This window comes from Borostomias antarcticus (genome assembly GCF_949987555.1).
Source record: "Borostomias antarcticus genome assembly, chromosome: 10".
In the NCBI taxonomy this organism is placed as follows: domain Eukaryota; kingdom Metazoa; phylum Chordata; class Actinopteri; order Stomiiformes; family Stomiidae; genus Borostomias; species Borostomias antarcticus.
In genome coordinates, this window is record NC_140243.1 from 19,772,573 (window position 1) to 19,791,904 (window position 19,332).

A 19,332-nucleotide genomic window follows, 5' to 3' on the forward strand; every position below is an offset into this window, starting at 1 on the left:
AGAGAAATAGAAACTGTAAAAATCTTGAATTTAAATTACCCAAAGGGTCAAAAGAATATGACCTGGATTAGCATGAAGGGGATAGAGGAAGATTATAGAGCCAGAGATGTTACCTTTGCCATGTTGGCTAACAGATATCTGACATTAAACTTCTACTCACTTAACATTCAACACTAACATAAAACAGAACCTGTGCATTGCTATCTATATAATGGTTTACTTTTTTTTATTTACAAACTTTTACTTTTCTAGATAGCCATTGTAGTTTTTATTTATAGCATTTGTGCAGTTCTGGTTTCAGGTGGCTCCAGAGGTCAGGACCTGTGGACAGTAATAGTTTATGTGTATTAAACCACGCTTTTCTGCTGCTGCTTTCAAGTGTCATAGAAAAGGACAGGTTCCTATTTTACACGTATTGTCATTATGTAGGATTTATGTGCTCATGAGCAATTATTAGTATTTTGCTTATCTTAATTGTTTTGAAACCGAAATGTCGTTGGCTTGGTTTCTGGTTGCAAAATGTGTGAACAAAATGATCGATAAACCCTAAATTGATGCAGTCTACAGGAAAGTGTTTTTAGAAAGAGGGAGGAGCCTCTGTGAGCTCTGTGGTGTAGAGAGTGAGACTGTTTTAGAAAGAGGGAGGAGCCTCTGTGAGCTCTGTGGTGTAGAGAGTGAGACTGTTTTAGAAAGAGGGAGGAGCCTCTGTGAGCTCTGGTGTAGAGAGTGAGACTGTTTTAGACAGCGGGATGTGGAGAGGAACAGGTAAGGGTTATGATGACACTTGTTATTGGAGAAGAAGGTTGACGAAATTGGCATCCATTGATGGTTGAGGGATGAAGGCAACAAATATGAAGGTTCTCAGCTCTTGCCTTTGATTTTCCCTAATGTATTCTTGATTAATTCTACCAACAGATTGTTGACACCTAGCTGATCTTAGTTGCATGTTTACCAAACACAAACTGCACAGAACCTAGCAGAAGGATGTGAAGATCAAGACTGATGATAGGATTCTGTTTATGGTGGAATGAACCTTTGGAAGTGATGAAGAATGTACATGGGATGTTGAAAAGTGTGTGATTAAGTGCTAATGGTAAACTAGATAAACAAAGTAGAAGTTTTCTTCTCTTACTCTGTCCTCTGTAGTCATATTATAGTAAATTGGAGTTGGTTTGAAATTAGAAACATATTTGTTTATTTGTTTTGTTACCAATTATTTGTGTACATTTTAACCCCCACCCCAAATATTTACACATCAACAAACACATGCATATTGTAGCATTCAAGATGTTACATGCCAGTTTCCCATGAAAGTTGTTTTGGGTTGATTCTAACAGTAACTTTGCTTTAGACTGAGTTGAACATGCTATGATATTATAGTGAGATCACAGGCTTATTTACTTATATAAACGCTATATGTGATCTTATATAGCTGTCAGCATTTGCCTTGTTTTTCCATAACATTGCTTTTGATGTGTTCACTTAACTCAGTCAAAATATGCAGCTGTGTAAACCTCAGGCTTCATTTAGAATTTGAGAAATGGCCACTGCTGACATCTACTTGTGTCCGTTCTGAATTGATGAGGATTGTTTTTTGTACCTAATTTTCACAACTTTGTGTGGTGGTTGTACCAACAGTGGCTCTCGTTCACCTGCGGGCTGCTGTCCAGTCATTCATGGGCTGGCCGTTTTCCTGTAGTGTAGGGCTGATCTCAGAACAGTTGATATGATGCTCTCCTCTCCCTTTGTCTTCGTCAGACTCATCTAGATGCACAGACCAAGTCATTTCTAGGTATTCAAACCTAGTTTAACACATCCATGATTCAAATATGTCAAGCAGTATGGGTGAACCAGGGCAGTGTTCAAGGTCACTTTGATTTAGAGTTTGCTTGTACATATTCTGCACAGATGTTTCGTGGCTGCAGGTTACAGCTATTATCAAGCGCCCAAGCATGACAGTCACTAACAGCAATATAGTACTATTATCAAAAACACTGTGATCTTGCATTGAACCCGTAAAGCTGTGTTATCCACTGGTGTAAGTAGCCTAACAGTAACAGAAATGTAATGTCTTGGAATCTCAACAGCAGTTTTATGTAGTGTACTGACTTGTGCACAGATTTTTTTTTATATGGCCATCATTGTACTTTTTTCCAAAACAAAAATTTCAATAAACAATTTAATTACTATACGTGTTATTCTCATGTGAGCCTGCTTATAGAAAATTACCATCAAACAAGTGGTTGTGCACAAATGCTTTGAAGTACTGCATTTATAAAATAAATTACCTTATTCTACAGTCAAAATGATCAGAGTCTAGACATAAAACCAGACAAGTGACGATGGTATTAAATAGAGATATTTACTGAGGCAATTACAGAGAAAGACAGGAAGAACAGGGTGGTCTGTACAGGAACGGGGCAGACAAACTGGGAGGTTATAGACCCTTCATCCATTCCAGGTTTGGTCCTTTGGCTTCACTGGGGTGGCTGGGGACATCGGGCATGTTGCCATCGTCCCGCACAGGAACTGAGGAAAGAACAGAGGGCGCTGGTCATTCACCCGTCATTTCAGACATGTGCTGTACTGACCCTTCTATTAAGTGACAAATACACATTTTACATCTCAATATTCTATAATGTAGGAATAATCAGCCTTTCATTTCACAGAATTACAATGCTCGGCTAAGCCTATGTAAAGCTAGGGTGGGATTACTCACCTTTATCCAGTAGTAATTTAATTTAATTTCAAACCTTTATTTATACTCATAAAGCACTGAGGTTTCCCTCATTTACAGTGTCAACGAAGTCACACCAATACATAAATAACAACAGAAAAAATACAATACACAATAATAACAATAATGTACAGTTACAGGTCGAAGTACAAATGCCAAGAGCCATGGATTTAAAATCTGCGATTGAAGGAAGTACCTCAATGGATATGTTGTTTACACTCAGATCCCAAGCTATTGAATGAGAAGAAGAGCTGTGTTTACCTGGGTAGTTATATGGGACTGCTGCATTCATCATGGCGGAATATTTTGTGTAGGGGCTGATGACTGGTAAAGCAACAGCTGGGGAGAGATACAGAACATGGGACATACATTTCATTTCGCACGATGCTGCAATACATTGCCACCATTAAAATCACCTAGCCTTTAGCTCTTAATACAAAAAAATCCAACTACTCACCTAGGAGAGCAAGTGCAGATGAGGCAAACAACACTGGCTCCTTATTCCATGCATTTTTTAGGAAGGCTGCAATCCCTGCATTGTATTGAAAGGTAAACAAACAGGAAAATGGTAAATGGACTGCACTTATATTGCGATTTTATCCAAAGCGCTTTACAGTGCCCTCTCATTCATCAATTCACACACATTCACAGCTGGCACAGCAGCGGTTGCTCTGCGATGTTAACGTAGGTGTTAGCTAGCTAACGTTAGCTAGCTCACTCAATACTAGGCCAAGGTCACATTTTTTGTTTCGCTAGTTACATTACAATGTAGAACTGCGTTGCCATACTAATAATATTAAACATTATCAAATTACATAAACGTTGGGTAAATTGATGGCCTCAATCGAAATAAGACGGTTATATCTTGTTGGGAAGACAGCAAAGCGATCACAAACCTGCCATGTTGTCCTCTGTAGTCTTTACTGGGGGAATAGAACTGGGGGATCATGGGAAGCGTAGTTCAGCTGGAAGGTGACGCAGATTTACCGCGTCCGTCACGACAATACAAAACAGGAGCCCGTTGGTTGCGAGCATGAAATCAGAAAAAGCCAAATGACTCCTTGATCTTTGTAGTCAATGGATGGGGTAAAGTATCCGTATTATAAATGTATCTGAGACGTTCCACGTGTAGTAGTCATCAATGAATCTTTGCAAATGCTGGATAACGTGAGCTAGCTAGCAAGATGTTGGTCACTCTTATACAAGAAAGCTGCTTTGCAGCTAGCAAGTGCTAGCATAAGAATAAAGTTAGTCTAGCTCACTGACCTGTTTTAAGTGGGTATTAGCTGTGGGCAGGCAAATAACGTTGGCCAGGGGTTCAGGGGACTGAATCATCGAAAAAGGTAAGACCTAGCTTAAGTACAGTACAGCTAACGTCGTCTAGCTAACTGGTATTCACTTCTTCGTAGCTATCTCCGTGTAAAACTGGCATGGCACCAATCCTGATAATACATGAATCAATACATGAATATGCTTTGAATGTTTTAACAGTATCTTCTACGCTGCCTACCAATCGCCCTTTCTGTTTGCCAATATTAATCCCATTATTGCACCTGCCACTTGTCAGATGATGGAGGATTTTTCTGGGCTGGCCCTACCTCCTCTCTTTGGGGACCACATCCTTGAAGCAGAGCTGGAACCTGGCGGGGTGGAGTTAGGCCCCGGGGAGGTACGTGTGTTTGGCTTACTGGTTTGATGCATCGAGGTGATCATGAATGACACCCTTTTAGCCATATTCTTGAAATCCAAGGTGACAACTTCAATTGAGGCCATGGTTTGCGCCAGACAAACTTGACCTGAAAAATCATGATGATTCAACCCCAAACCAAAACCTGAATCATATATCTTTGAAGTTCATTACTGTATGTCAGCTAGTCTATGATTGAGTATGCTGAATGCTAATATCATTATAATCAGGTTGAGTTGGGCCCAGGAGGCAGTGAGTTGCTGGAGGGTGGAGGTTCGGGACCAGGAGAGGAGGAAGAGGAGAGGAGAGAACTTGAGAAAAGAAAGTACCTGGCTCTAAGCAAACGGTGTAAAGACATCGAACAGGTTAGTGATGGTGTGTAATTACATGGAGTTCTGTTTTCCTTATTCCCTGTCCACAGTACATATGTCTTGTGCTGATGATGGCAATTGAGAAAACGTGTATGATCATTAATAAAATGTAGATGTTTATCTTAGGTTAATGAGAGGATCCTGGGTCGCCTTCACCAAGTGCAAGGACTAACGCGCCGCATGAAGAAAGAGAGAAGGTAAAGTCTGCATTAGTATTTACTTCCTGTGTCACCTGCACATGCTATAACTCCATTACCATGTCCAGGTTTCTAATGAAGACTCTTGATGCCCATGGGGATGACTACAGAAATGCTCAGCTCACCATATTGCTTGAGGTATGAATAAAAATGTTGAATGTAGATTCAAGACTGGAAAGGTCATAATCGGCAAGAAAACAGCTTTTGTTAATGAAGAAGAGACAGAAATGGTCGAATGATGTCTTGTTTTTTCAGGAAGAGTCTGGTGTCCATTTGGACACCGTCCTTGGAACAGATGATAGGTTGAATGGCATTCCTGGCTCTTCCCCCCCTGCTGCGTTTCAGCACACAGCTGGAACCAAGAAGAAAAGGCACCGAGTTCCTAAGGAGAGGGAAAGAGACCCACAGGTCGGTAAAGTACATTTATAGCAACAGTATTCAAATGCAGGCCTCGCGGTCCTCTTTACTGCTGTTGTCCATTCCTCCACATCCGAGACTGATGCAATGTGTCAGGACACACTGATCAGTCAATTAACTATTATGGAATTAATCCCTAAGACCTCTCACTGTATGCAAGTCTGACTTATGTGCAAAATTAACGGTTTTCAGCTGATTATGCCTCCTCTCCACAGACTGAACCAGATGTGTCCATGTTGGCTGAGGCACAGTTTGGCGAATTTCCCAGCCCAACTTCTCTGTCTCACTGACCAGGACGATGGCAAACTTTGAGGTCACATGCTGTGGAACTCGGATGCCTCGACTGCTAAATGGATGGACTTAGTCTCAAAGGGGCACACACAAGCCAGAGTTCAGTCTTGAACTTTGATATTTTGATTGATTCATTGGTTTGCCCAGGCTAATAGAAGAACAATTCCTATTGGAGTGCACATCACCATGGGGCAACTCTGTAGTTCCAGCCTTGCATTGCACATTCCTGGCTTTGTTCAGGATTTCACTGTTGAGAGTGGTTATTTCAGATCAACTCTCGTGCAGCTCACAATGATCTGCCAACACTTCTTGAAGCAGTTCAGGGGGTGTGAGCAAGACCAAACTGTAACACAGATTTAGGATTGGTTGCTGGTTGATATTCAGGTCGCAGTGTTGAATGGACATGCCGATACAGGGGAGTGTTGTTGTTTTGCAATAAAATATGGTTACATTATGATCATTACACTGATAAGGATCTTTAGGATTTTCCAAATGTTGTGCTGATGCCTTTGACTGATTTGATCAACAGCACCGTGAGGACATATTTATCAACAATGCATATAGCAGTTTTGTATAAAGTATGTAATGGTGTCTGTGTATTGATGATGACATTGTTTTTATTGCTTGAGTACAGTGAAATGAATTCGACTCCACGGATTCAGTCATATAGTCAATCATAATTTGTTGCTCACTGATAAACCAATCACTGAAATGTTTACTTGCGGAAGTTGAAACTATCCAATCTTAGCTCGAAGGTAGGATTTAGGGCGGAATCTAAACTTGGGGGTGGGATTTAGCTACCGTCCATCTTTAGAGTACAGTCAGATTGTCGAAAAGAAAACAAAAAATTGGAAGTAAAGAAGACTTTTGGGAATTAGTTTTGATTGTAATTGAAAAAGACAAACGAAAAGCCCTAACCCTAGGTAAATGGCGAAAACTATTGTAAATTTTGCTGGTCGGGTTGACCTAGTTTCCCTGATTTTCCTGAATTACTAGCTAGCTAGTGCTAGCTAGCTAGTTAAACGTTAGCTAAGCTGCGTTCGAGCATTGTGAATACAGTGCTAGCTAGCTAGCCAGCCAACAAGCTACATTTAGCAACAACCAACATTAAAACGATAACGATACATCCAAAATATGATTGCATTATTTCAATTTTATGCACATGCATGCAATTAATTAATAGCATTGGAAATGAGTTGGCTATCGAAACTAGCTTGCAACCTAGGTAGCCAACAAGCATGTCACGCTAGCTAGTGCTAGCTATCTTCCCTGGGTAGCTAAACGTTGCTTACATCTGATGTATTTGCGTTTTCCAATATATAGGTAGCTAGCATCAGATGTTGGTAGCTTAGAGTGAAGTTGCTATTTGGCGAAGCCACTATTAATGTAGCTAGCTATCAGTAGTTGTGCAGGGGTTATTCAAATTAATTATTAGATATATTCAGCTGAGCAAGTTCGTTGTTTCTTTGTGCACATTGTTCTGTGGTTGGTAATATCATGTGTCCCTCTCTCAATGATAGACGGAATGAGGACATCGTCGTAGTCAAAGCCATGGCTGACAAGAGAAAACTTCAAGGTAATATTGTCCTCAACAAGCCATGATGCCAATGGACACTGACATAGCTCTCACCTCCGCCTTTGACATCAACTAGCCAACATTATATAGTTATACTGGTGAATGCTGAACTGTTCAGTGAATTTTGATGTCACAATTAGATGTTAAGCACAGTGTACTCTCAGATTTTAGTCTTCTGGTGGGGGAAATATGAGGCACCATTCAAAAACACGTATTTATGAGGCCCTCTTCTCCCAGGTGAAATCGACAGATGTTTGAAAAAGGTAGCTGAAGGTGTAGAACAGTTTGAAGATATTTGGCAAAAGGTGAGGATCATGTTCTCATTTTCTACATGTGTATAGGCTTATGTGTATCAAAGAGAACACAACATTCTTCTTTCTGTATCTGACTATTATGCTTTCCAGCTCCACAATGCAGCCAATGCCAATCAGAAGGAAAAATATGAGGCAGACCTTAAAAAAGAGATTAAAAAACTACAGGTAAAATTAACTTAAATTTAGTCCACACATAGAAATGGTTGATATGCCTGCCTGTACAAAAAACAGCTGTGCTTAAGTCAATATTTTATCGTTTGTCCCTTTCCAGCGACTGAGAGATCAGATAAAGACATGGGTGGCATCAAACGAGATCAAAGATAAAAGGCAGCTAGTGGAGAATCGGAAGCTTATTGAGACGGTAATGCACTCATCTGTGATTTATATAGGAGCAAAATTACATTAGGGAATAACATTAATCATTGATTTACTGAACTAAATCTTCATTTGAGTGATCATTTGCAACTGACACTTTCAAGGAATATAATTATAATGCCCTTCACAGAGTGATCAAGGTGTTCATCTGTCTTTTCTCAGCAAATGGAGAGGTTCAAGGTGGTTGAGCGAGAGACAAAAACAAAAGCCTATTCGAAAGAAGGCCTTGGGCTAGCTCAGAAGGTGGACCCAGCCCAGAGGGAAAAAGAGGAGATGGGACAGTGGCTAACAGTAAGAGTGCATAATCACTTGACTTAGGGAGGCAATATGTGCTCACTCAGTGCAAAGTGATGTCTCATTTCTCTCTCTCTCTCTCTCTCTCTCTCTCTCTCTCTCTCTCTCTCTCTCTCTGTGTTTTCTTCCCTAATTTTCACAACCTCGTTTCCCCTACAGAATACGATAGACACTCTAAACATGCAAGTGGACCAGTTTGAGAGTGAAGTGGAGTCTCTCTCGGTTCAAACCAGAAAAAAGAAAGGAGACAAAGACGTCAGTCTCTTTCCGATCCTTTCCCCCTTTGCCTACCTCTGCTATTGCTGTACGTACTCTCTGTGCTGTTTTGTAAATGTGTCCCGAGCAGCTTAAAAACAACGTATGCCTTTCTCCCTGGCTGTCCCGTAAAAGCAGGATCGCATTGAGGAGCTCAAGCGCTTGATCGAAAGGCACAGGTACCACATCCGCATGCTGGAGACCATCCTACGCATGCTGGACAACGACTCCGTTCAGGTGGACTCCATCCAGAAGATCAAGGACGACGTGGAGTACTACATCGACTCGTCGCAGGACCCGGACTTCGAGGAGAACGAGTTCCTGTACGACGACCTGGATCTGGAGGATATCCGTGAGTGCATAAACGTTCTCTTTATCAGTGTGTTGCCTGATAACGATTTCCATCAGATGGGAAAGTCTAGCGTGTGTTTGTGCACTCTTCGTTCATTGGGATTTCTCTCTCTCTCTCTCTCTCCCTCTCCTTGCCTCTTGGTTTTCCGGGAGCTGCAGCATTAGTAGCCACGTCTCCGTCGGGTCAAGGCAACATTGAGGACGAGATGTTCCTCCACTCCAGCAGCACTCCCACCTCCACCACCTCCTCCTCCCCCATCCCTCCTTCCCCAGCCACCTGCACCGGCGTAAGCACCTCCTTCAGCCACCTGCTTCTGTCCTGTCTGTATAAACTAATCTGTTCTGGTCCAGAGGTTAACGTGTGAATGTCCTGTGTCCTCCGGAAGGAGAACTCTGAGGAGGAGAAGAAACGAGGCCGGTCAACGGACAGCGAAGTCAGTCAGGTGAGATACCGTGACCATCTTTACGTCCATTTTCTAGTCGGAACTGTCTAGATCTATCGATTCCCCTGAGAGTCGGACTGTTAAACTGAACGGTGTTCCTCTCCGGCGCTGTTACTTCCAGTCTCCGGTGAAGAACGGCACCCCCTCCTTGTTATCCTCCTTCTCCTCGGCCGCCTCGGGCTCCTCGTCCTCGTCCTCCTCCCTCATGTCCATGGCCACGGTGGTGGGCGGGCTCCCTGCGGGTCCGGCAGGCAGCAGCCTGATAGGCAGCTTCAGCAGCGCCGTGCAGCAGCATCAGCACCAAGCTCCGCCTCTGCCGCCGCCGTCCCAGCAGCCCAGCCAACAGCAACCGCTGCAACAACAACAACCGCCGCCGCCGACCAAACCCTCCCTCCCCTCCAACAGCACCCCCAGCCCGCCCAGCCACCCGCTGCTCCCGGCCTCGGCCGCACCCTCCCTCCCCGCCCCAAGCGCACCCATCTCGGCCGCGCCCAACTCCCAGCCCCTGGCTTCGTCCGGGCCTAGCCCCGCCTCTAGCCTGGGGCTGGGGTTGGGCCTGGGCCTGGGTAAGAGCGGCGTGACCGGGACCAGCAGTGCCAACCAAATGTCCGGTCTGGGCCTGACCGCCCCGCTCAACACCATGGGGGGGCTCCTGTCCACGCCCTCCGCCTATGCCCAGGCGGCCGCGTCGGGGGGGCTGGGCCTGAGCGGCGCCGGTCAGCCCGGCGTCTCCGTGGAGAGCAGCCCCACCATCCCCACCTCCGGCTCCAGTGGAGTCACCACCAACGGGGCAGGGGTGGGGCTTGGCCTGCTGGGATCAAGCCCGGCCCACAGCACTTTTACTGGCGGTATCCTGGGCCTGGTCTCCGGGCAGTCTGTTGCCTCGGGACCCCCCCAGATGCCCCCCAGCCCTGTCAGCACAGCGCCTGGAGGGGCGGTGAGCATGATGGGGGGTAACGGAGGGAGCGTGGGGGCAATCGGTGGAGGAGTGGGGGTGAACGCAGCCCCTGTCAGACCGCCCAGTGGACTGAAGCAGAATGGAAGCACAAGTATGTTAACCTAGTGGTGGCTGAGTTATATGGTTGTTTGTATGGTTGTTTGTATGTGGTACTAATGTCAGTACTCAAATCTTTGTCGGTAACAGGTGACTCTGTCGTGCTTTTCTCGTCCTCCTTCAGGTTACAGTGCTGTTGTAGCAGAGAGCACAGCAGAGTCGGCCCTAAGCACACCCAGCCAATCACAGAGCAGCCAGCCCTCGTCCCTAACCTCCTCGACCAGTCTGACGTAAGTGATGCTCGTCAGTTTTTATCTCACACCACCGATGTCACGAACGGTGTTCTCAAGCTCTCTCTCTCTCTCCCGACGACGTCGGCCCCCCCCGCAGGATGGACAACGGCCCCAGCCTGATCAGCTCCATCACCCTGCCCCCCAGCTCTCCTTCCCCCTCGTTCTCAGACAGCACCCCCGGTGGAGGGAGTCTGCTAAACGGGCCCCACTCCTACACGCAGGCCTCTGAGGGCCTCAAGGTGAGGGGAGGCTGTGGGGAAGGGTAGCGTGTGTGTGGGGGGGGGGGAGAGGGGAGGGTTAGGGTGACAAGGGGTTAAATCCAGGCTCCCAGTGGCCACTGTAGAGCTGGCTGGATTCTCTGCCTGGTGGTTAATTGGTGGTGGTCAGTGATTGGCCCCACCTGGTGTCAATCAGGCTGTGGTAGAAAGGAGAGACAGCAGCAGTGGGAGAGACGCTGGGAGAGACCAGGTTAGAGGCCGACACGTCATCTAGCAGATGGTTGTGAGTGGCTGTCGGACGATGCTTCGATCTTTATAATACTCTTAAATGACCTTTTCTTCCACCTTCGTCTTGACAGGCTTCTGCCTGTTGGATGGGCAGTCGTGTAGGAGAGGGGTTGAGTACAAGGGAGAGGAAGACTGACAGTCGGACATTTAAAGGACAGGAATTTAGGATTATAAGCCGTGTTATAAGGTTATTTACGATCATATACAACGGCCGATATCAAAGTTTCGTCAAACGGTGCACTCTGGAGATATAGCCCGTTGCCGCTAACACTCTCAATAGGTGCACAGATAAAATCCCTCAAAAACACCATAAACTCTTGTTTTCAAAGACAGGAAACTCACCGAGTGGTCACTGGTGTCCTTTGATGTTCTGGCAAAAAAAATCATCACCTATGGATCCATTGAGTGTTAGCGGCGACGGGCTATATCTCAAGAGTGCACCGTTTGACGAAACTTTGATATCGGCCATTGTACATGATCCTAAATAACCTTATAACATGGCTTGTAGTGCTAAATTCCGAACCTATCCTTAATTATTGGGTGAACACTAGAACCTCCACGGCAGCCATTTTGACCCGTTAGATCCTCACCCTGCGTTGTGTGATCGGAAACTGCGCTCGCATGAACCAGAAAACTGGCGACATGAACACACCACACGTTCACCCCCGTTTTCTCCTCTTGATGCATTACCGTATATATTCATGTGATCATAACGCTGTAATGACTTTGTGACGACGGTAGAATAACCAGTAGAGACGCCCTCTATCCCCAGCTGCCCACCGAACTGCGTCAGATTCTGATGGAGACCAGGGTGACAGCGGGTGACAGCGCAGCCATGGCCACAGCCACTAACACACGCAAGAGAAAGCAGTGTCAGGTAGAGACCCAGATGCACACACACACACACACACACCTCAGTCTAATCATGAACACATAACATGCTGACATTAAGCACCCACATACATTCGCATCACGCACCCTAAGCATGTTGACATTAACCCCCCACACACACACACAAACCTGGCTAATCATGAACACATAACATGCTGACATTAAGCACCCACATACGCACGTACCACACACCCCAATCTAAACATAACATGCTGACATTCAACACACACACACACACATCCACACCCACACACACACACCTCTCAGTCTAATCATGAGCACATAACATGCTGACATCAAACACCCACACACACACACTACACCTCAATCTAGTCATGAACACATGATAACATGGTAACATGCTGACATTAAACACACACACACACACACCACACACAATTATCTCCCCACAGACTCACACTCCTATTTTCGTGCCAGGTCCAAGTTCTGAGGGCTAAATTTTGTCTGTCGCAAACTCAATTCAGAGTTTGGTTCTTCTTCATTGCACGGCGAACTCGTCAGAGACGAGGAATATTGAGTTTGTGACGGAAAAAACGTAGCCCTTAGCTAGAGATAAGACGGAAGTATCTAGATGGACAATCCCTTAACCCCCCCTACACACACACACACACACTAGATACTTGGACCATCACGAAAATTGAGAGAGACAATTTTAGGACATTTATGGGAGGTTGTTGTTGCATCGTAACTTGTTTATTTCTTGAAGAAGTGCACTTCGTCAGTCACGGGTGTGTTGCTCCAGTGTTACTGCTGTCACCGTGGCTGGCCGTGGGGGGGTCTAGCCGTGGGGAGGGGGAGGCCTAGCCTTGGGGGGGTCTAGCCGTAGTGGGGGGGGGGGGCCTAGCTGTGGGGGGGTGTGGCCTAGCTGTGGGGGGGTGTAGCCGTGGCGGGGGGGTCTCTAGCTGGGAGCGGCAGTGTGCCGTCTGTGAGTAGGAAGGTGAGGCATGCGGGTGGAATTCAAAGCTCATAATATCACTGGCATTTGGAGATGAGCTGGACACTGTGTCACTCTGCCTGAACTCACATGTTACATCTCTGTTTACCCTGACCCCTCTCACTGTCCTCCTCCTCTCTTCCTCTCCGCATCCTCCTTTCTGCTTTCTCTCCTCCCCCTGTTCCCATATCCTCATTATCTCTGCCTTCTGACCCCCCCCCCCCCTCTCTCTCCCCTCCCCCCTCCCTCTTCGTCCCTCCCCGCTCCTCCCCCTCCCTCCCCCCTCCTCCTCCTCCCTCCCCAGGCTCCGGAGCCGTTGAGCTCTCTGAAGGCGATGGCGGAGAGGGCTGCTCTGGGGTCCAGTCTGGACGGAGAGATCCCCAGCCTGCACCTTACAGACAGAGGTCAGAACACTGGCGCTCCTGTTGATGTGTTACTGGTTTGCCCCTGGGGAAGGACAGAACGGAGCCCCCCTCCTCACCCACCTCTCTCTCCTCTCAGATATCTTCTCCGGGTCGTCGGCGGCCCCCGGCACCCCCGCGGCCCCCCAGCCTTCCCTGTCGGAGGTGAGCATCCCCCCCTCTCTGGGAGTGTGTCCCCTGGGCCCCACGCCCCTCTCCAAAGACCAGCTGTACCAGCAGGCCATGCAGGAATCCGCCTGGACACACATGCCACACCCCTCCGACTCCGAGAGGATCAGGTGAGACGACCTATCACTACATTTCTCTACAGAATCAGAATTAATTTATTTCCATTGTACTTACAAACATATGAACTACAGCAAACACACACACACGGTTTTGGTCTTTGGCGACCGCAGGCTGGATTGTAAAGCTATAGGAAGCACTAGCAGAGTTCTCTAACTAAGAGTTCTAAGAGTTCTCTGACTGTTTGTGCCGGCGTTCCCCCAACTCTTTCATGGCTCTTGAGATCAGCAGATCGGTCGTTGGCTGCAATCTTCTCACTCGTTCGTCCCAAATCACCCAAGGCCTTTCAGGGCATTTTCAAGTCAAACGAGCTGGAAACGTGTAGTCGTGACCCTGTGTGTCAATAAGGCTGCTTGTTGAGCCGGACCCAGTGTGGAACCCGTGTGTGTTAAGCCTGACCCAGTGTGGAACCCGTGTGTGTTGAGCCTGACCCAGTGTGGAACCCGTGTGTAAATAAGACTGCTTGTTGAGCCTGACCCAGTGTGGAACCCGTGTGTAAATAAGACTGCTTGTTGAGCCGGACCCAGTGTGGAACCCGTGTGTATATAAGACTGCTTGTTGAGCCGGACCCAGTGTGGAACCCGTGTGTATATAAGACTGCTTGTTGAGCCGGACCCAGTGTGGAACCCGTGTGTGTTAAGCCTGACCCAGTGTGGAACCCGTGTGTATATAAGACTGCTTGTTGAGCCTGACCCAGTGTGGAACCCGTGTGTCTTGCAGGCAGTACCTGATGAGGAACCCGTGTCCCACGCTGCCGTTCCACCACCAGATGCCCCCCCACCACTCTGACTCCATAGAGTTCTACCAGAGACTGTCCACAGAGACGCTCTTCTTCATCTTCTACTACCTAGAGGTAACACACACACTCGCACACACACTCGCACACACACTCGCACACACTCGCACACACACGTGCACGCACACACACACACATACACACACACACACACACTCACACACACATACACACACACACACAACCTGCCTCCCACCAGGATGTTTCTCCTACCCTCTCCTGCAGTTTCCCCTGCCTATCTCCTAACTCCCCACGTGTGTGTGTGTGTGTGTGCGTGCGTGCGTGCGTGCGTGCGTCTCTCAGGGCACCAAGGCTCAGTATCTGTCTGCTAAGGCTCTGAAGAAGCAGTCGTGGAGGTTCCACACCAAGTACATGATGTGGTTCCAGAGACACGAAGAACCCAAGACCATAACGGACGAGTTTGAACAGGTACGGCAGCTCGAGTCCACGTGACTGGATTAGTCGGGGGGGGGGGGGGGGTGTGAGGGGCAGAGCAGTCCCAGGTTTGAGCACCAGAACGTGGCTGCATGCTAGCAATTCCACTGACTCCGGTTGCGTTGCGTTCCGTTTACCGTACGGCAGCCGGTGTTGACCGCGACCACTCAACACAACGCTAGTCATTCCACCAGGTGCACTGCAGTGCGTCTCAGAAGTGTTTCAGAACCAGAACCAGCTCTCTGCAGAGCTCCGCTAAAGATGGTCACCAGGGGCCTCATTTATAAACGTTGCGTAAGTACAAAAGCGTGCATAACCCATGCTGAGCAACTTTCTACGCAACTTTCGGTATTTATAAAAAACGAGCTGAGCGATCAGTTGGCGGAAGGTGTGCGTAACTCTACGCACACTTCGACCCTCCTTTAACTACGATAAGCACGTTTCTGGAGAAAGGGAAAACGCGACTCCGATGGCAGAGAGATGAAACTCGGGAAAGTCTGCGAAACACATGACATATTGAATAATAAATACATCGGTCGCTGCAAGAAACCCTCCAATGTGTCACACAGTTTAAACGGAATCAATCGCCACCGTAGCCTAATCACGAAATAATGTCGGCATTGCTTTGGATGTGTCTGTGAATTGACCCATTTGTGTCATAATATAATGTTATGTTGTAGGCCCATTCATTTATAGGCTATTCCGTGAAGCATCACGGGCAGTAGCCTATGAATAAAAGCCACATATTACGTTGATAACACAACACGACACGAGCCTATAGGCTTATCATAGAATTACAATGATGTTGAGCGGTGAATGGAAATGTCCTACTTGAGGCAACTGTAGGCTACATTAGGCTATATTGTACATCATCATATATCCTCATATTGTCTTATGATTGTCATGTAGCAGGCATACGAGGAATGTGGGCCTAAAAACGCATGTCATCCCAATGCTCACATGCCGCTTTGGTAGAATTAGCTGTGCGCAAAACAGCGCATGGAGGTGATGCGTCTCCAAGTTGTAAGAACACAAGGGAGCAAGTTAGATTATTAATTTGCCGAATCGTCATGTGTAGCAATAATTACCCTTTATAGAATCACATGAAACTCATCCATGGACCCCATATATTTACAAGACCTCGATACAGGCACTGATATAGCTGGATTATAGTAGGCCATGACGCACGGGGCCTTGGATATGCCGGGACTTGGCACAGATGTTCTAATATGTGCTTGGCTATCCCGCAACATCCATTAGAACACGCAGCTTCTTTATGCCTACAGAATGTTTTGAGAAAGTATGTGAAATGCATGATATCCCGGAAAATACACAAATTGGATGCTGCAAAGAACCCTCAGATCTGTCGTATAGTTAAATTGGGGATACTTGCCTTAAGTAGTCACTATAGGCCTACATGTTTGCATTGTTATGGATGTCATTGTAAATTGACCCGTTTATACGTTGATAAGTTAGGCATTTTATTCATGGGCCACCCTGTGAAGCATTAGATGACGTGCAATATAGATCCAAACCCCATTACCCATGCAACAACACTATAGGCTTATAATGATTATCAGTTTGGATATAAGCAGCCACCTAATAAGGCCTACCGCACTAAACGAATGCCAATATAGCCTGCATGATAGATAATGAATTATCTAACAGACCACTCAGGCCTAACAGGTGCTCTTATCAGTCGTGCACATGTGAAATCATCGTTCCGAAAAGATACTTTTGCGGCGTCTCTACCTCGTTGACCAATACCTCCACCTCGCATCGGTAAAATGTATCTTTCTCTTTCTGCCTTTTGCACTCGGCTCCATTGTCGTTGCATATGTATAGGCGTATCACTGACCATTTATAGGCAATTGTGGGCGTTAATTGGGGTGTGATCAGAACGCGCGTTCACGTGCGCCAAGTTAAGTGTTGATTGTGATTTATAAAGGGCAGCTGGCGTAGGCATGCCTGAGTGAACACGGGTTGTGATACGCAGCGTTTTATAAATGGGAGATTTTTTGTGCGTATATTTTAGTAATCACTTAGCTAAGCTAACTTAGTTACGTGGATTCTACGCAATGTTTATAAATGAGGCCCCAGGTCTTTTCTTTTTTTTTACGCATCCCACATCTGGGTCGCATCAAATAGCAGTAGAGAAAATAGGTAGTTAGGTCCCAAATTTTAAATGTAAAAAGAAAACACGCTCCTCCTGAAACGCTCCCGATGGGCTGTGAAGCCGTGAGGAGGACAGAACGAAACCCGACCGCGTCTGGAAACGCCACGCAGACGGACTCAGTGGAATTTCAGCGCGCTGACAGCTGGCTACATTAGTCGTCTGTAATTCTGGATCTTTTCATTTCAGTTTATTTGAGAAGGGACAATGCATATAAATCAACAACAAATGTAAATACACCAGGTTTAGCCAGGAGGCTGATTTTTATCATGTTATAAATAGACATCCTAAAATGACAAGATGAAAGTAAACAGTAACACAGCATCATACAGAGCATATGAAATCAAATCAACAAATCAAGGAAATAACACATAATAGCTAAGGATTAAATTTAAATAATTTTATGGATGCAGCTCTGATCTGCCCGTTCGTTTGGACCAGTTTTCATTGTATTGACTTGCTTCTATTCTCCTCCTCTCTCAGGGCACTTACATCTACTTTGACTATGAAAAATGGGGACAGAGAAAGAAAGAGGGGTTCACGTTTGAGTACAGGTACCTGGAAGACCGAGACTTGCAGTGACGGGACAGGAGGACGGAGAGAGACGGACAGACGCGCTGCTGTTGACATTCCGAGACTGAGCTCCATACTGTGGATAGAGATTGTGATGTGTAGTAGAAGCCTTCTCCCCACACGGAGGCCGGTCTGTGTAGGCTGCATCTGAAAGGATACCCCCCTTCCCCATATAGCCCCCTACTTCGGACCGACGCCGCCCGGGTCCAACCACAAGTAGTCCACTACATGGGGAACGAGCGTGTCGTTTAAAATATGCGTTTGTGCCTGTCTGTGTGAGCACTCAGTATGTGGCATTAGGAAAACTACCCCATGCATGACCCTCATTTAATGTTTCGTTTTATTTTTCCGTTTCAACAAAAATCTCTGTACCACCCACCAAACCGGAACATTTGACTAAAACTAAACAAACATCAGATTTGGCTGACAAGTAAAATTGCCCGTGTTGGATTTCCTGTGATTTGTGGTTTAGAATGGGGAAGTACAGTGGACATTAGACGTGTGTAGGATTGACTTCTTAGAACACCCTGTGATGCCTGTTGAACATGGTCACTATTAGAGATAGTGAGCGATTATCAATAGTTTTATTGATATTGTCTTGGTCGATTAAACACTGATTGAGAATGATCACAGGGCCTCTCCCTGTGGCTGGGAAAGAGAGTCCTTATTGGACATGGATTAAATTGCTATGCAATTGAACTGGTCTCTGCCTCCCTCTCTCTTACAAATAAAATGTTTTAAAAGTTTAACTGTAAAAGAAAACGTATTCTTGGGGCATTCATTATGTTTGTGATATAAACTAATAAAGAATCGGAATTGAAGAACTGAGGGTTTGAGAAAGTAGTCTTGTCTGATAATTTTAATGGTTTATATATCTTAAGAGCAGCTCCCTCAAAACCCAAGGATGGGAAGAGCAGGAATCTGTCCTTAGTCTGCTGTAACGGCAGGGCTCATCGCTCATCTCTTGGTATACGTATCTAACCTCTAAGACTTAAAGAAGTTACCTGTTAGAATCCATGAAACTGACCCACAGTATGCCCTCTCCATCTCATGGCATTCCTGCTCGGTCATACCAGTCTTGAGTTGGCATCTTTTCCATTCAAAGCCACATTTGATCATGTTCAATTTTCCAGCCATGTCATTTCACAGTAAATGTGTGTTATATGATTTCATTTGGTTACATAGCAAGAAGAAGCATATATCCAGAGTCTATACAACCGACTTTAGAAGCATCTGGTTGTGAAGTATGCATTCTGGAAGTGAAGTATGCATTCTGGAAGTGAAGTATGCATTCTGGAACTTGTCATGCACCGTCTCCATTGACTGAGTTGTCTTTACTGCCCAGGGAACATGTCTACGTCTACATGTTTGAGTTGGGGGGGTTTTCTAAAGGGGGAAGAGGATTATAGAAAGGACACTACAGCAACGTTGAGAGATTTGCCTTTTATAAATTCTATTTTTAGGCTTTTGAGAAGGTCAGATAGATAATGGCTAAAATGTGAATTTCAAGAAAATAAATATTTACAGATTTTCTCATTCTCATTTGTCAAGGTTCTGCATGGGATATGTGATAATGTGGGGTTACAAACAGGATTGTAAAATTTCAATAAAATACTTTTCAGAAATTATAAATCTAAGATGGTCTGTCTTATATTATCTGAGTCTTTATGCAGCGACATTATTTTCCCAATGATTTCCATG

The 19,332-nt window shown here is 45.8% G+C and overlaps 3 protein-coding genes across 4 annotated transcripts; 2 read left to right on the forward strand and 1 right to left on the reverse strand.

The window, feature by feature from the left end:
• Positions 1–2,353: 2,353 nt before the first annotated feature.
• On the reverse strand, positions 2,354–3,653 carry ndufa3 (NADH:ubiquinone oxidoreductase subunit A3). The gene is made up of 4 exons (XM_084444165.1): positions 3,634–3,653; positions 3,195–3,269; positions 2,999–3,076; positions 2,354–2,529 (listed from the first exon to the last, which is right to left on the reverse strand). The coding sequence occupies exons 1-4, from the start codon at positions 3,638–3,640 to the stop codon at positions 2,438–2,440; spliced, it is 252 nt and encodes an 83-aa protein (XP_084300291.1). The 5' UTR covers positions 3,641–3,653; the 3' UTR covers positions 2,354–2,437.
• Positions 3,654–3,733: 80 nt separating this feature from the next.
• Positions 3,734–6,488, forward strand: tfpt (TCF3 (E2A) fusion partner). Of its 2 annotated transcripts, none has more exons than XM_084444765.1 (7): positions 3,734–3,823; positions 4,305–4,406; positions 4,655–4,789; positions 4,922–4,992; positions 5,061–5,130; positions 5,248–5,400; positions 5,625–6,488. In XM_084444765.1, the coding sequence occupies exons 1-7, from the start codon at positions 3,815–3,817 to the stop codon at positions 5,697–5,699; spliced, it is 615 nt and encodes a 204-aa protein (XP_084300891.1). In that variant the 5' UTR covers positions 3,734–3,814; the 3' UTR covers positions 5,700–6,488. The 2 variants fall into 2 exon arrangements, with proteins under 2 accessions (XP_084300891.1, XP_084300892.1); XM_084444766.1 differs by having other exon boundaries at positions 3,755–4,080.
• Positions 6,487–19,216, forward strand: cnot3a (CCR4-NOT transcription complex, subunit 3a). The gene is made up of 19 exons (XM_084444762.1): positions 6,487–6,623; positions 7,221–7,276; positions 7,514–7,581; positions 7,681–7,755; positions 7,862–7,951; positions 8,128–8,256; positions 8,419–8,514; positions 8,653–8,866; positions 9,025–9,152; positions 9,252–9,308; positions 9,430–10,357; positions 10,487–10,592; positions 10,693–10,834; positions 11,874–11,978; positions 13,252–13,351; positions 13,449–13,647; positions 14,375–14,507; positions 14,754–14,879; positions 17,542–19,216. Exons 2-19 carry the CDS (start codon positions 7,252–7,254, stop codon positions 17,638–17,640), a joined length of 2,820 nt encoding a protein of 939 aa, XP_084300888.1. The 5' UTR covers positions 6,487–6,623; positions 7,221–7,251; the 3' UTR covers positions 17,641–19,216.
• Positions 19,217–19,332: the final 116 nt, after the last annotated feature.

Bases quoted from the DNA above. Each gene is read 5' to 3' on its own strand.
- ndufa3 (XM_084444165.1), bottom strand. The intron at 3,077-3,194 runs GTGAGTAGTTGG...ATCTCTCCCCAG, and splicing joins ATCTGCACTTGCTCTCCTAG to CTGTTGCTTTACCAGTCATC. The intron at 2,530-2,998 runs GTAAACACAGCT...TTCTTTCCTCAG, and splicing joins AGTCCCATATAACTACCCAG to TTCCTGTGCGGGACGATGGC.
- tfpt (XM_084444765.1), top strand. The intron at 4,790-4,921 runs GTTAGTGATGGT...TGTTTATCTTAG, and splicing joins GGTGTAAAGACATCGAACAG to GTTAATGAGAGGATCCTGGG. The intron at 5,401-5,624 runs GTCGGTAAAGTA...TCCTCTCCACAG, and splicing joins AGAGGGAAAGAGACCCACAG to ACTGAACCAGATGTGTCCAT.
- cnot3a (XM_084444762.1), top strand. From the start codon at position 7,252: ATGGCTGACAAGAGAAAACTTCAAG. The intron at 9,309-9,429 runs GTGAGATACCGT...TGTTACTTCCAG, and splicing joins CGGACAGCGAAGTCAGTCAG to TCTCCGGTGAAGAACGGCAC. The intron at 14,880-17,541 runs GTACGGCAGCTC...CTCCTCTCTCAG, and splicing joins TAACGGACGAGTTTGAACAG to GGCACTTACATCTACTTTGA.